General features: G+C 42.5%; 2 protein-coding genes across 4 annotated transcripts in view; one reads left to right on the top strand and one right to left on the bottom strand.

Annotated features, from left to right (window-relative positions):
- Positions 1–16,515, top strand: part of Med12l (mediator complex subunit 12L) — a 177,513-nt gene that overhangs the window by 59,507 nt on the left and 101,491 nt on the right. The window lies entirely within an intron of this gene.
- Positions 299–12,999, bottom strand: P2ry14 (purinergic receptor P2Y14). 3 transcript variants are annotated; one of them, XM_090323135.1, is made up of 4 exons: positions 12,849–12,999; positions 5,751–5,852; positions 1,498–1,616; positions 299–1,380 (listed from the first exon to the last, which is right to left on the bottom strand). In XM_090323135.1, the coding sequence occupies exon 4, from the start codon at positions 1,354–1,356 to the stop codon at positions 340–342; it is 1,017 nt and encodes a 338-aa protein (XP_090179261.1). In that variant the 5' UTR covers positions 1,357–1,380; positions 1,498–1,616; positions 5,751–5,852; positions 12,849–12,999; the 3' UTR covers positions 299–339. The 3 variants fall into 3 exon arrangements, 2 of the variants coding, with proteins under 2 accessions (XP_090179261.1, XP_090179262.1); XM_090323136.1 differs by lacking the exon at positions 1,498–1,616; XR_016533450.1 differs by lacking the exons at positions 299–1,380; positions 1,498–1,616 and adding an exon at positions 4,382–4,950.

Below are 16,515 nucleotides of genomic sequence, written 5' to 3'. Positions count from 1 at the left end.
TTTTACTTTAACTGAACAGACTAATTATCATAAATTCAAATTTAATGGAATAGGATTGAATAATTGGATTTTTTTCTTACTAGAAAGAAAAATGAAGATCAGTATTAGAAAAATCTGCTGATAGAATTTTTTGTGATGGGATATTTCAAAAAAAAGTATGAGTACTTAAATTTGCATTTTATAGTACTAAATATATTACAGTACTAAGTACATTTAATACTGAAAATTAACATTGGATAATGCCAGACATGTTAATTATCATAGGTATATTTCTTCTTAATTCTATTTTTGTGCAGTCTTCGCACACACATTGACTTTATATGGAAGAGGGTAGGTAATTCACAGAGTATCTGTACTTTCATGAGTCGTAGTTACTCTCTTGTTTTTAGAAGTATCTTGGTCGTTCTGGGCTTTTAATGAGATGTGCATCTTTTTATGTAAGGTCTCTCTAAATGGCTGGCATAAGAAGAAATAAATAATGGGGTCCAGACATACATTTGCAGCAGAGAGCAGCAGAGTGAATTCTTTCATGTAGAGCAGGACCTCTCTGGACTGGCAGCTGTAGTGAGCCCCTGTCTGACTCTGTGTGTAGGGGATTCTGGTGATGTGGTAAGGCACAAAGCAGACTATAAATACCAACACAATGCTGAATATGTTGCGGCTAGATTTCTTTTGGACTGAAGTGGAGTTTCTTTTGGATTTAGCATGAGATTTAAAGATTTTCCTTGTGATTGCAGTGTAGAAAATGATAAGCAGGAAAAACACCATCCAGAAGATGCCCACGAAGATGTAGTTTGAGGCTTTGTGCCAGTTGCGTCCCAGTTCATTTTTCAGTTCCATACACTGTATTTTTGTAACATTGTGCACACTCTGGTTGGTCAGAATGATGTTTGGAACAGCGAGGAGGAGCGTGAGGCTCCACACCACTACCGACAGCACTTTGCTGGCGTTCACTGATTGGACCAAAGAGGTCCAGAGGGGCTTCACAATTTTATAATACCTGTCCAAGCTGATGATCCCAAAGAACACAATGCTGACGTACATGTTGACATAGAAGAACACTGCAGAGACTCGGCATACGAACACGTTCAGCTGCCAGGGGCCCAGGCCCGAGTCTCCCAGGATCTTGAAGGGAAAGGTCAGGCCCATCAGAAAGTCAGCAACAACAATGTTCTTGAGATAGACAATGAAACTCTTGGAGCTGGGCACATAGAAGAATATCCATCCCGACACTCCATTGAGGATGATCCCCACCACGAAGATCAAGCAGTACAGCAAGGGGATGACTCGCTGGGTGATGAGGGTGTTCGTGGAGCAGGGCTGTTGGGGAGGCGGGGTGGTGGTAGAGTTGGTCATTTTGTGACTCTTGAAAGCCCAGGCCTGGAACGAGAGGTGTGCTGGTCGGCTACCCAGAGGACAGCAGGCTCATGCCGTTTACTGAGTAACCAAGGGAAGGGCAGTGACTGTAACCAAACCCAGCAAGTGTGCACTGCTTACTCTGTATCAATGACCCCGTTCTCCTTCTTCTGACCCTCTTTCCTTCTCTCCTCTTCCTCTCCTCGACTTTCTTTCCTCACTTTCTCTTCTTCCCCTGCTTTTTATTCCTTTGTTTTCCACTTGGGATGAAAAGGGAAGAACAGAATAGGCAGTAAGAAAAACAATAAAAACAGAAAAGACAGTAAGGAAAAACTAGAGGAGCACAGGGCGGGTAGTGTAAGAATGCTTAAGAATATGGAGATTAGTAGTTCCCTAAAATGATAAACGTTTTCCTCTAAATGCCATAATTATAGGAAGTAATAATTTGAATATAGTCTTAAAATGGTTCTTGTAAAGAGTAGAATTATTTCATTTTATTTAGAAGTCCTTTAAAGCATTAGTTTTCTACTCCAAGAATTTTTTTTTTTTTTTTTTTTTTTTTTTTTTTGCCAGTCCTGGGCTTGGGCTCAGGGCCTGAGCACTGTCCTTGGGCTTTCTCAAGGCTAGAGCTCTACCACTTGAGCCTCAGCACCACTTCTGGCTTTTTTTCTACATATGTGGTACCGAGGAATCGAACCCGGGTATTCGCGCATGCTAGACAAGCACTCTACCACTAGGCCAAACTCCCGGCCCCTCCAGGAAATATTTTTAATAAAAGAAATATGCATTCATAAAATGAATTGCAATAACGTCTACTTTTTAAGAGCTGTTTAGCTAGGCCTACTCTGTATATATTTTACACATAAGACAGTATTTTATAGTTCTATACCTCCAAATGCTAGCTGCTATTTTTATTAAGAAATTCTGGGCACCTTTTGGAAATTAAGCTTTTTTGTTACTGAAAATCTGATTGCATTATTTTTATGACTAGAAAACAAAGATAAATGATTAGTCATGTGAAAATTCTGAGAAATGCTTCCCACAGAATGTTCTAGAGCGACACTGTTCCACCATGCTAGTTCTCACCGTATGACTCTTGAGCATTTGAAGTGTGGCTAGTGCAGATTGAGAGGTTCTTAATCTATGAAAAGACGCAGTTGATATTGGGTGCTTAGTATAAAAAACCCCAAAAGAATGTAAAGTGGTTCCATATTTTTAGTATTGACCATATGTTGAAGTGACAAGTATTTGGGGGAGATGGTTCAGTAAGGTGATCTACACCTGTAATCCTAGCTGTTTGGGAGGCCAAGACAGGAGGATCCTAATCCAAGGATGTGTTTGGCAAAGTAAGCGTTTACCTGAAATGAAAGCTAAAAGAGCCCAAGGATTGGGGGCTTTACTCAAGTAGAAAACCACTTACGAGGTCCTGACTAAATTTAATCACTAGTGCCTCCACAAAAAGGAAAGGAAGAAATAATATTTTATTACACAGAATATAAAGTGTTGATTTCATTTGATTTTATATGGGTTGTAGAAGGTTCAAAATTACACATTGGGCAGCTCTGTGCTCCATATCTTTAGAGTCGGTCATCAGGACCGTCTTGATGTTTTTCATAGCTAGTAGCAGTCCTGATTGTGGGCGGAAAGAAAGTGGGAATTTATTCAGAAGCAGATCCTTGCTTCTCTGATAACAGTGGCATTTGCTAGCGCCTGTCCTCACCCTCAGGACAAGGCTTGACTCTGTCCCTTTGAGTTGCTGGGCCCCTTATCTGGATTTGAACTCTGTCTCCTCTACCTCCAGCAGTAAGTTCTGACCCTTCAGCCTGTGCAGAACTCTGGTTTGCTTCATGGTGGCTGGCTGGCCACCCTCACCCTTCAGCTTCCAGGTTGATGCCACTTCCTTTAGGAGTTAGGAGGGCTGGTTGTGTGATCCTCTTACATGTGCTCATTTCACAGTGCTCAGCAAATGGCAGTTTTCAAGTAAGCTCTCTCTGAGAAGAGAAAGCAGGCCATTTGTTACCACTGTATTCTTAGAATGATACTGAAGACACTAAATAGTTAAATATTTGTGAGATGAAGAAAACATGCACTCTGAAAATACAAGACACGAATTCCTGCTCTTATTCTAGAATCGTGGGAAAGTGAGATTGTGGAGGTCAAGGATTTTTTATAGGTCAGAGATGTTACTTGCTTGACTTCCTTTCATGTCTAGTGCCTACTACGGTGGCAGTACATGATAAGTGACAGTAAAATTAAGGAAGTGTGAGAAAAGGGAATTGTCATTCCACATAAAAAAGAATAACCATACCAATTTCCATGGTACCTCCTGCATGAAAATACCTTGTTTCTACGTGAATGCCTAATGGAAAAAGTAGACATATTTATAGTGGCTTGAATTTGTGTCTGAGGACTTCCTTTGGAAGAAAAACTTGTCAGAATTGCTTCCTCCACAGAAATTTTCATTAGCTTCTTTCTTTCCTTCAGCCCCTCCATGCCTGGCTCTGGGCATAATAAATTTGCTTTTCTCTGTCAGTCTCGTATGGCCTATCATCTGGCTTTGCATTGTTTTGCTGTTTATTATGCTATATTTTCTTATTTCTGGAACTATAACAAATGTTCATGATACTCATCCTACAAGAGAAAAAGGTAGCTTTGACTCCACATTTGGGCGATTCCAGTCCATGATTGTTGGGCTTCAATGCTTTGGGCTTGAGGCAGGCAAGGCATCATGGTAGCAAAGTGATAGAACAAGACCACTCACATCCAAGCCATGGAGGGGAGGGAGGGAGGTCAGGGGGTGCTGTAGTCCCACGGAGGGAGAGGGCTTGCTCTCAGTGATCTCAGGACTGCCACTAGGCCCCTCCCTTTAAGATTCCACCATCTTCCAGTAGCACCACTGTGGGCCCAATAGCCCTTAGCTTATGGACCTCAGATTGTTTTTTGTTTTTTTGTTTGTTTTGCCAGTCCTGGGGCTTGAACTCAGAACCTGGGCACTGTCCTTGGGCTTTCTCAAGGCAATCACTTGAGCCTCAGCACCATTTCCAGATTTTTCCATGTATGTGGTACCGAGGAATCAACCCCAGGGCGTTGTGCATGCTAGGCAAGCACTCTTCCACTAGGCCACTCTCCCAGAAAGTAACATTTTTTTTTCTTTTTTTGTCCAGTCCCAGCCTTGAGCTCAAGGCCTGAGCACTGTCCTTGGGATTTCACAAGGCTAGCAATTTACCACTTGAGCCACAGCACCACTTCTGGGTTTTTTTCTGTGTATGTGGTACTGAGGAATAGAACCCAGGTCTTTGTGCATGCTGGGCAAGGACTGTACCACTAGGCCCCACTCCTGGCCCAGGAACATTGTTTAAATCTTTTCACTGTTCACTCTGATGAAGAGTTGGTATCTAATTAATACTTGCCCCCTTAAAGTTGGATCCATCTTTTTTCTTTTTTTTTTTTTAAACCCAGTCTCCAGGTTGGGAGGTGAGAGTTGCTGTGTGCTTCCAGGGCTCTCTCGGTGTCCTGGGCTGGGCACCTGCTCCTCCATGGCGTGGACAACACTCCAAGTGGACACTCACTTGACAGTGAGTTACAAAATCAAACCTAGACATTATTTTGAAGATGATATAAACAATGTAATATGTAGTGAAATAATGAATTTCCCAGAAATGATTTTATGAGAGCCAATTTCTTTTCTTTTAGAAATAGTATAGAAGCCCCACTATATATAGAAATAGTGGAGGATTTCTCCAGAAATGATGTAATGGGAGAGACAGATCCTTTCCTTATAAAATCTGTAGCAGTTTTCTCAGTGTCTTGGGACTTCCTATTGAGTTGCAGTGAGTTTGTTCTGTCCTGAGGCTGCATGCCCATCCTCAGCTCTCACACACTCCCCTCTGAGCTGTGTATGTGTGCCTCTGCACCACGCCCCAGGCTCTCCCTTACCCCCGCCGCCGTTTGGGTTTGATTGCAGGGGACTTCTTGACCTAGTTCAGCTTGAGAACATTTGTGCCTTGGGCAATGTGTGGGCAGTGCAGTGGTTTGCCGGGGTCTTTCCCCAACATGTGATGGTCAGCAAGACCTGCTGATTGTGGTTGTGCTAATAGTGGCTGCTTTATAAACCAAGGCAGGGAAAACTGCAAGCAGGAAAGTTCATTAGCTTGAAGGCTCTCTGTGTACACAGAATTTAGTCAACATAGCCTTTCCAAAGCACTGCTAACCCCAGAAATACATTCATCTCAATTCAAGCATGCTTATGCCTGTGTTTATCTCTCTGTTTTCTGGGTATTTACATAGAGTAACCTCTATGGATCCTAATTGTATGCAAAATTCTACCTTCTCTAAAGAAGAGATCATTTCTTCAAATATTTTGATTAAAGCTCCTGATAAAATACTTTAATTACCTTTAAATTGTTGTATAAGTTAGGTCTCCTTTCAGTGAAACAGTTTCATCCAGTGAATGCTTCTCATCTTAAAAGTATTCAAGGTTTTCCTCATTAAATGTTCTGTTTCACAGAAGAAAAATGAAGTTAGTTAAATGAGTACCAGCCCGTTTTTGTTGGAGAATACTTACTCCTCTGTTCCTGACAGAACACAGGATGGATGTTTTCTGTACACCGTTCTGCAGCATTTTCAGGGGATGCCTGTATGTAAATAGGTGTTTGTGTGTATATCATCTTTTGGATCTGGGTTTTAAAGTTCTGTGAGGTATTCAGTTTTCCTCTAGGTACCACTGCTTAAGAGATCTTCCCTTTTCTAATACCTAAAATGATTTCTAGTGGATGTGTTTTGGCTTTAAAAATGGTTTTCATTGTTAATTATGCACTGGGGTTTCAGTTCTACAAGTCAGGTTATGACTGGGGTGCATCTTGACATGTGTCCACCACTCCCATTGACCTCCCCTTCTTCCTCAATCCCAGGCCATCTCTCTGGCTTTGACTTGATTCACTTTTCTGTCTGGTTGGTGTCCAAGGAAAAATGTCGAACAGAGCTACTGGTGGCAGCAATGAAACCAAACAGTAGTAACCTCTGAGTGGTAGGATAGCTGCAGGAGGGGAAGGAGGTGTGTTGCTTGGGTTTGGAAGCCACAAGGATCCTTGGGGCACCTGGCATGAGGATAACTGGCATGAGGCTGCAGTTTCTCATCTTTGGATGCAGATGTGGACTCTTGATCAGGCCTAGCTTGCTCTCCTAACTCCCTACCACAGGATACTCCACTAACTCCTTTCAGTAGGATAGAAGTCGGTGGGCATGCCCTGCTGGCTCATACCTGTAATCCTAGCAACTCAGGAGGCTGGGTTCTGAGAATCACAGTTCAAAGCCAGCCCAGGCACAAACGCCCATGAGACTCTTATCTCCAGTGAACTACCAGAAAACTGGAAGTGGAGCTGTGGCACAAGTGGCAGAGTGCTAGCCTTGAGCTGAAGAGCTCAGGGACATCACCCAGGCCCAGAGTCCAAACCCCACGACCAACAATATGAACAGAAAGAATATACGGCAGTGATGTTTACGTTAAGGTAACTTACTAATGGGATGAATGTCGAATGTCACAGAGAGCTGTGCTGGTTAGTTCTCTCCTGCCCTGATTAGTTCTCATTTGGAAGTATTTGCATGCTTTCTTAGAATAAGTTGTAGACCTTTAAGAACTTCTTCCACCAAAGTATAAACTCCACTCCTTTTGACTATCTTCTGTTCAAGACTTCAAAACTCTGATCAAAACGAGAAGTTTTTGCTATAGACAGAGCCAACCCTTGACTATGGGTTAGAATGAGGGTCCAGATTAAGATAGGGAGTAAATGATGGTAATTTTAATCACTTTTTTGGAACACTTTCCACCAGAGTCCAAGTCTGGTGTGTGAAAACTGCTTTTTCCATCTTGTGAGCGTGGGTGCTGGAGGAGGGAAGGTGTGGTGAGACGCCGGGTGCCCGCGACATGTGGTCCGGCAGTCTTCTTTGGAGGCCTCGGACGTGGCCGAGCCTGGCCAGCCTCAGCGTCAAGAACCGAACCTGTGTGGATAGAGTGTACCTGTGATAGCTTTTCACCCTTGGCCTCCGCAGAGGTCACTTGACATTTTTTCTGGTTCCACTTCTTTGTGGGTGCACTGTCTCGGGCACTGTTGGTGTGTAGCAGCCGCTTTGGACTCTGTCCACGAGGTGTCAGCACCATTCCTTTCATCACTGTGTTCAGTACAAAGGATAACCACCATGGGTGGAGGGGTGTGGGGGGGTGAGGAGAGAAAGCAGCTCCCTAACTGTAGGAGTGCTTGGTATTGATCTGATATTCAGGAAGAAAATTTAGCCATCTTCTTTGGTGCCAGGCTGTAACTGAAGTGCATTTCCTCAGCAGTGTCTAGGGCACAAAGGGACCCCATATGTGTTCTCCTTTGAGGGAACATCGTGCAGACAGTAAGCTTAGTGACTTGGAGCAGGCGTGGTGGGCATCGGTTAGAAGAATGGCTCACCTCATCATAGGTTTGATACTGTGATAAGTGAACAGATACTCCTGTGTGCCATTCTTTATATGTGTCAGCCAAGGAGAGCTGTAGGTCCTCAAAGGGTTTCCACTTCTGGAAGCAGTGTGTGGCTCAGTTGGCAGTGTTGGGTTTGGAGTGACTTAGCTGCTGCTCTGGAACCCTGTCTCCGAGGTCTTTCCTGGGGCTTATTTACAGTGGAAGTTTGCACTTCAGAGCTGTAGGAGACCCTTGCACAGTGCTCTGTACTGTGTGTGGTCCAGCCATGCTGTCCCCAGAGAGGAGTGGGGCTCACCTTCTAGTCACAGCAAGTAGCCTTTAGTGGCCAGGAGGCCAGTAAGGCCAGACTGTCTCACTGTTCTTTAGCAATCCCTAGCAGCCTGTCTCTGAGGAGAACAGCACAGAGCTCTCAGTGAACCCCTGCCTTTAGAGTTTTGGGAACTGATGCCTCTCTCTTTCTGGAACTAGGCTCTGACCAGGCTGCTCTGAACTCCTGAATTTCTCCCAGCCTGTTCCTCTGCAGCAGTGCTCTGGAATACTGGGATGTATTCCGTGGGGTGGCTGGATGAGGACACGAATCCCTGACCTCTTGTGGCCTCACTGAAGTAGTGTTTGCACTCTCAGGTGGGCAGCCCTCACTTGTTTCAGTTATGGTGCCATTAGTGGGTCGACACTCTTTGGCTGTACAGATGGGAGTATTTCCACTTTTGAGAAAGTAACAGCTTTCATGAAGTCACCTCCTCCCCCTCATTTGTTTAAGATTCAGGGCCATAAGCCCAGGGAAAAGAATACAAATAGCCGAAACTTCTAGTAAAGTAGAAATAATGCACAGAAGTGATTCCCAAGTGTTTTCTCAACCAGCAGCATTATGTACTTCCTCTTTGTTTGGTGTGTGGGTCCCAAGTTGGAGAGACTAAGATTAGGTTTTAGTAAACTATGTTGTAACAGTAACTTGTGAGTTGAGAGCTTGTGAGTTAAATGAATTTGTATTTTACCAAACATAGCATGTGATAACAGGATAACTGTATTACTTTCAAAACTAGTAGAATTTAAACATGGAAGATGCATTTTTATGTGCATCTGAAATCAGAGTTTTGTTCCTGTGTGCTATCCTTCTTAGACCATTCTCTTTGTGACTGAGTGGGCTTCAGCTTCATAGGGTCAGTGAAGTACACTAGGACAAAGTCATCTTAATGTCTTTACCAAGCCCCTGGGAGCTGGAAGATGCCGCTTTCCGCTTGTCTCAGTACCGTATCCGTGTGCATAGTACTCCGATAGTAACACATACTGCCTTCTGTTTGTATTTTGCATTGTGGTTTCCTGCTCATGGCATCTCTGGGTTTTATCTGGCCAGAAGCAACATTGTTTTATGATCTTATGTGTGCACTGGGGATACGCCATGCGCCGTGCACCTACTTCCTCCTAATGGTTTTCCCTGAATTATTTTCCTTTTGTATTGTCAGTGTCTCTGTCTAGAAAACCATAATATTATCTAAAACAGGGTAAAAAAGTTTAAAAAATGTACAGGTCAGAAGTGGCCACACCTCAGTAGCTATGAACCTGTTCCTGACATGCTCGATTGTGTGCGCCTGCACCCAGTAGATGTGCACACATAAGAAAACTCCTCGGCAGATGGAAGAGCTGTGAACTCCAGGGACCACTGAACTCTTTCTCTTTGCTTTCCTTCCTTCCTTCCTTCCTTCCTTCCTTCCTTCCTTCCTTCCTTCCTTCCTTCCTTCCTTCTTCTTCCTTTTTTTTTGGTTCGTCATGGGACTTGAACTCTGGGTCTGGGCATTGTCCCTGAGCTCTTCAGCCCAAGGCTACCGCCCTACCCCTGAGCCAAGCCCCACTCTCCCCTTTCTAGAGGTTAATTGGAGATAAGAGGCTCACAGGAAGTGATGCTGTGACTTGAGCTGAAGAGCTCAGGGACAGCACCAAGGCCCAGAGTTCAAGCCTCATGACTGACAAAAAAAACCCCAAAAGTCTCAAGGTTTTTAGTGTCTGGGCTGGCTTTGAACTACAGTCCTCAGACCTCAGCCTCCTGAGTAGCTAGGATGACAAGGGTGAGGTACTGCGCCCGGCTCCCCTGAACTCTTTGTACTCCTAAGCGTCATTTTCTACTAAAAGAAGCCAGGTCAGAAGGCCAGGGACATTTTCAGCTCAGTCGGGGAATTGCAAAACAGGACATGGAAGCGGACTCAGGTACTTATAAACCTGGGACAGTTTGAATATCAACAAGGATGTCACTAATAGATGAATGTAACTGGAAAAGTTCAAGTCCAGATTTAATGCATGTAGTGGTATTATGCATAGAGATTAAAGGGAGGAGGAAAACAGGAAGCTGGCTTTTGTGGAATACCAGCTAGCAAAGGCAGAGGAACAGCAGAATTAGGAAATCCTTGTGCACTGTCAGTATGATAATGTAATAATGTAATTGTTGCTGATCTAGACAGCAATACTTGTATCCATGCCCAGACCCTCAGATTAATAGTTGCAAGAGAACAGGATCTTCTAGTCTGCTGTAGATACCAGGAGCTCCACAGAGGTGCAGGACTGATTATCTACATAATAATGATAATAATAAAAATATAACAAAAATAAAGGGAACTAAATATCCCAATTGACTTGCTGTGACTTTTGGTACCTATTTTTTTTAGTCTGCTGAGTGTTGGGTTACAATTCTAGCAATCCCTTGAGGGTTCTGTTCTAATGCGTAAGGACAGCTGGGATGGGAAGGGAACTCAGCTTTAAATGTGCCTGCTGTGTGCTAGACACTGCTGCATTTCTCTCTGTCTCTGTCTCTGTCTCTGCCTCTCTACCTGTCCCCCCCTTCTTCTCCCCCTCGTTGTTACATAAGTGATGGGACGGTTGAGGGTAAAAGAGGTAAATTCTTCAGGAAAAAGATTTGTAGCTCAAGGTTACAGCAGATTGAGATTTAGCTGTTTATCTTCAAAGCAGGCTTCCTTTTTCCAATCTGCTGGATTACCTCTGTGAAAGTCTGAGTTCTAATAATATTGACTCTCACCCTTGTTGTGTAAACACCCAGCCTGGGCTGCCAGTTTTGTGTATTCCTGGATTTCTAACTTGTGTTTATGTACACATTTTTTTTTAATTGGACACAGCTATTCTAAGTCAGAAATGAGCTTGGAAAGGCAGAAAGCCTGGATTTGAAGTCTGATGACTTTTTCCTTAGTCCTTTCCTTGTCCGTGTGAGGTGTTACCATGTTTGAGTCATTGAGCTTTTCTGGACCTCAGGTTCCTAATCAGTGGAGCAGAGGCAGCAAGAGAAAGCTTTTTACCTGGTGTCACTGACTGCCAGAAGCATCCCTGTGTGGTGAAAAGCCTGTGTAAGTACTTTAAAAATGGAGATTGGACCTGGGCACATTATTTAAAAGTCTTATATATCTCCATCACAGAATAATTATACAGAACATTGTTAGTTGCTTTTTTCTTCACTCCCTAACTTCTAGGTTTACCTTTGAGACTACATCTTTGACCTTTTATGCCCGTAATGTTAGCCAAAACACAAAAAAGACCTTGGCTATTTTTTATCAAATGATAAAAGTGCTGATAATTTCAGTGCTCCCAAACGGCATTCCCCCCCCCCCCCACCTTTTTGTTTTCTTTTTGCTAGTACCAAGACTCGAACCTAGGGCCTTGTGCTCATGCTTGGTGCTCTGCCACCTAAGCCATGCTTCTAGTATTAGAGATGGAATCTGGCAAAGTTTTCTCCCTAGTCTGGTTTCAAACCATGATGCTCCACATATGAACTTCCATTTTCCCATCGGTGCCCAGCCAGCAAGTGGCAATTTACATAATATATATTCTTTAGTAAAATCACACTAATATACAGAAAGTATCAAATGAAATATTCAACAACAACAAAAACAACTAGATAAATCTAGGTCTTGTTTTGTTTTCCAGATGGTGATTTTCTCTCCCAGACAATCTTGTGTGTATGTGCTGAGTCTTAGCAGCCTATGAAACATTGGGCCCTCAAGGTCCTGACAGGCAGGGTGAGGTGGAGACTGGACCAGGGCAGACAGACAGAAGGAGGAGCTGCTAGTCACTTCAGTTACAGAAGATAAAGACACATAAGATAAAGATGTGGTATCAGCATACCTTTCTATATAGAAAGAAGACTTAGGAGGTTACACTTTCTTCTTTTAGAAGCATCTCAGGTTTTTGTTTTTGTTTTTTTTTTCCTCTCAAGGGTAGACCGCTACCACTTGAGCCACAGCACCACTTCTGGCTTTTTTTTCTATGTATATGGTACCGAGGAATTGAACCCAGGTCTTCATGCATGCTAGGCAAGTACTCTACCACTAGGCCGAACTCCTGGTCCCATCTCAGTTTTTTTTTTTTTAAACCAGAATATTAAATTGATAGTTTAAAGTTATTTCCAATGCTAGGTGGGTTGCAGTTGACAAATTGTTTTCTATATCTCTGCCCTCTTGTGATTGCAATGCCACAGCTTTTCAGAAAATGGTACTGTGTTTTACAAACAGCATTTTTTTTCTCTTTTTAAAAGAATTTATTAACATTGATTTTTACATCATACTTCAAATGACGTGTTTAACAAATAAATATTCAAGAAGGGAATCTCTATATACAATCACAGGTACTTAGTTTTTAGAACATAATAAAAATTAGGCTGAGGGTTTGTATATCATAGATATGTATTAATCAATGTAATAAAACATTATGTCTATAGAGTCATAAGTTTTTTTTAAGGAGTGAGGGTTATGAAATAGATTCTAAGCATGTTTACATATAAAAATTGTTACTCAAGATTTTATGGAATTTAATGTTCATTTTATAGAAAAATGAAGAGTAGAATGAAATTAGTTATTTCTTATATGTACAAAATGAAAAACACACTTAATACTTGGTATTTGTTAAATCTAGAAGGAAGAAATCAAAAGTTAAGGATCAAGGAAACAAAAATAAAAACCTAAGGCATTAATACACAACAGCTACCAGACCTGTTTAATCCCTGTTTCTTTCCATTGAAGATAAATAGTTACTCACCGTTAAGCCCGCACTGGAAGCCCAGGCAGTCGACATTCCAGAGAAGATGCCGGGAACTTCTCTGAATGGAATGGTTTCAGTTTTTGTGGGGCTGTTCTCTTTATGCTTTTAAAAGTTCTTGTTTTTTTTTTTTTTTTTTTTCCTGCAGCATTTTAGCTATTTGTCTGCCTTTGCTCTGGGGATTATGTCATAACTCAGCTGTGACTGGTTCATTTCACTATCTCTCATAACTTTCTGTTTACGTACACGTAACACTGTCCTTTAATAGGGTTATATATTTTGTAAAAAAAAAAAAAAGAGCAGCTTCCTAATTTTATCTAATCCAGCCCCAAAGAAGAAAATCATGCTTTACTGAGTATTTAGAGAAAACTAGTTTATTCCTTGAATTTGGAAAAGTCCAATTCCTTGAACTTAGAAAAGTCACAAAAAGAATTTAGGAGGGTAAATATACAAGAAGCCATTTTACATTGGAATCACAAATACTCTTCTTAAAGTACTCTGGATGGAATTTTCCTACTCACCAATTTTTCCAGTCTCATGTACTGTCCGTAGGTAAGATTGGATCAGCAAGTGAGTATAGCGGCTGGCTGATACTGAGGCAAACGGGCTTTGCTTTCTGCCTGGACCGCTTGTGTTGACCAGAGGAAAGTGCTGCTTTAGTTCTCAGACCAAAACATTTAAAGTGCTGTCTGAAATGTTGACTTCTTGCCAAATGAGTGACCATCAAGAACAGGTGTTCAGGACTCTAGAGACAAGCTCCAATATGTGTTGGTGTAAGTTGGATATAGTTTGTATTTGCTTAGGATCACAAATGTTCCATACCTGACCAGCAGTCAGTAAATCATGTGAGACTGTGTGCTGAGGAAGGGAGAGGAGCCCAGCCCTGGAGAGCCCCAGCCAGAGGGATGGGCGGTCTTTCTCAGGCCTAGCTGCGACCTTTCCCTGTGATGCTGTAGTAATAATAGCTTCTGTGTTCTACTTGCAAGTATGATCAAGTTGCAATTCAAATGGCTTCAACTGACTTCTTGTAACTTGTTGGAAAATGGAAAATGGAAAATTATTTGTGAGTACACAAGCAGACATGTATCTCCCACCTTGAGCACGGGCAGGAGTGGGAAGGCAGTGTCCCCAGCATGTCCCTGAGGGTTGATGACTGTAGACAGATGACTACAAAGAGCCCAGACTCTGCTCTGGGAGGTGTTGCATGCTTCTACTCTGTTGGATTGTATGACATAATCCCAGCTTTAATTGGGGCGTTGGGGTTTCTCATCTTTTATTTTATCACTTCCACTGAAATGTGATTTTAGAAAACCCCATTTCCACCTTGGTTTGCTATTTGGCCCAGGTTTTTGGAGACAAATGGTTAAACGGTACTGTGGACTGCCACAATTTTAGTATGTCTCTCAGGAGGCAGAGTATGGCTCTGTTACACTCTTGGTTCACTTTCCTCTGCCTTGGGGGAGAAGCCTGGGGGTCATTAGTCACTCTTCCGGCACATAGCTCCAGGTCTCTGCAGCCTCAGGTCCACTTGGTCAGCCATAGGCCCAGCAGTACCTTATCTCCTGAGTGCTTGCTGTCTCCTCCCCTTCCCCATTCTTCTCTGAAACAGCCTCAAACAGTTCCTCTTTCCCGTTGTAATGAATGCCTTCTTTTTTTTTTTAAAGGCAACCGCTTTAATTGACCATTTTGAGTATATAATTTATTACTGCAGCAAAATTAGTTACATTCACATTGGGCAACAGTCACCGCCATCTTATCTTCAGCACTCTTTTTGTCTTGTAACACCATTAGTCTGATACCTTTGTATTTTCTCTTTCCCTCAATCCATAGAAACTGCCATTTTACTCTGTTTTTCTGTGGATGTATTTGATTCCCATAGGTACCTCAGGTAAGAGGAAATCACAGATTTTTGTCCTTTTGTGACCAGCTTATTTCACTTAGCATCCATGTACCACTTACATCAGGGTTTCATTACTTTTTCAGGCTGAATCATACTTCATTATCTATACAGTGTGAGTTTTGTTTTCCCATCCAGGTCGCTTGGGGTTGCTTCCACCTTTGGCTGATTGGACTCCACTTTTCATTCTTTCTGATATGCAGCACAAATCCAAATATACTAAATTGAGCATTTTGGAAATAATGTCCTCAAAACACCTGAATAACATGGAGTCATCTTAATCTCATCCTGAGCTAAAACATCTTTGATTGTCACATATTTTGTCTTTTAAAATATATTGTAACCATTTTATGACTGTTTAATACATTTTCATGAGTTGGGTGTATGCTAATATTTCTCATCATTGTATAAACTAGTTTTAGATGCAGATTCAAATTAGCCCTTCCCTTCTTTCCCCTTTCTGGGATCCATCCTCTTCCTCGTTGCCAAAAGCTAGTATTCATTCTCCTCCCTATTCAGTTTTTTATCCATTTGCTCATTTATAGAACCAAGTGATAATTACACGTCAGGTATTTCTAGACCCTCGATGCAGGTGAGTTTTCCATTTTTGTTTTCTTTTGGTAGCTGGTGAGCCGCTTAAGAAAGGCACAGAAGCTCAATCAGATTTTTGTTGTTGTTGTTGTTTTTTTGGGGGGGGGGAGTGCATTGTTCCTGAGTTCTTCAGCTCAAGGCTATTGCCTTATCCCTTGAGCCACAGCATCACTTCTAGTTTTCTAGTGGTTAATTGGAGACAAGAGTCTCATGGACTTTTGTGCCAGGCTAGCTTTGAACCACAATCCTCAGATCTCAGCCTCCCAAGTAGCTAGGATTACAGGTGTTAGCCACCTGTGCCTGGCACAATAAGTTTGTTTGTTTGTTTGTTTGCCAGTCGTTGGGCTTGAACTCAGGGCCTGAGCACTGTCCTTGAACTTCTCAAGTCTAGTGCTCTACCACTTGAGTCTCAGCCTCACTTCCAGCTTTTTTCTATGTGTATGGTACCAAGGAATCGAACCCAGGTCTTCATGCATGGTAGGCAAGCACTCTACCACTAGGCCAAACTCCTGGCCCTGACTCAAAAAGTTTTGTATTTATAGTGCCTAAAACAATACAGCAGTATGTGCTGGTTTTCACTTTCTCTTCCATGTTTTACTTGTACATTCTGTAAGGGATGTTTCAAATATTCATAAGGTTTAGAGAAAATGTTAATGTGTTTACGTTCCTTTTGAAGGTGTATGATTTGAGATACATAAGCTCACTGGCCTTTGTATTTCCTTGGATATGCAGCAGTAGTCTGTGCATCTGTAATTCACTAACAGCTAGAAGTTGTCCAGTGGGTCATGTCTTAGGCACTTAGGGACCACTGAGCTGAATGTCCCAGGAGGCTCTCATTTCCCAGCCCCACCTCATAGCATCCTGAACTGGGTGTTTTGTTGTAACTGAAGATTGGTCCATTTGTAAGCATTCCCGACCCCCCCCCCCCCCCCCCCCCCCCCCCCCGCACTGGTACTTATCAAGCTTTTTTTTCTTCTTACCTGGAATGAATCCTCTGTCCTCACCTACTGAACTCCTTTTAAGGCCAACCATTTTGGGCACTTTATCCTAATCTTCTCATTAAAGAGGATTAGGAAGTAGTGTTTGTCTCCTGTGGTGCCTGGTTTCCTGCTGGTCAGGCTGCCTCAGACCTCCTGCTCTCTCTTGTGGTTGTCTGGGTTTGTGATCAGTTAATTTTTT

Source organism: Megascapheus bottae, chromosome 32 (assembly GCF_031878675.1).
Source record: "Megascapheus bottae isolate mThoBot1 chromosome 32, mThoBot2.hap1, whole genome shotgun sequence".
NCBI classification, from domain to species: domain Eukaryota; kingdom Metazoa; phylum Chordata; class Mammalia; order Rodentia; family Geomyidae; genus Megascapheus; species Megascapheus bottae.
This window is presented reverse-complemented; position numbering and strand designations above follow the sequence as displayed.

Bases quoted from the DNA above. Each gene is read 5' to 3' on its own strand.
- P2ry14 (XM_090323135.1), bottom strand. From the start codon at position 1,356: ATGACCAACTCTACCACCACCCCGCCTCCCCAACAGCCCTGCTCCACG.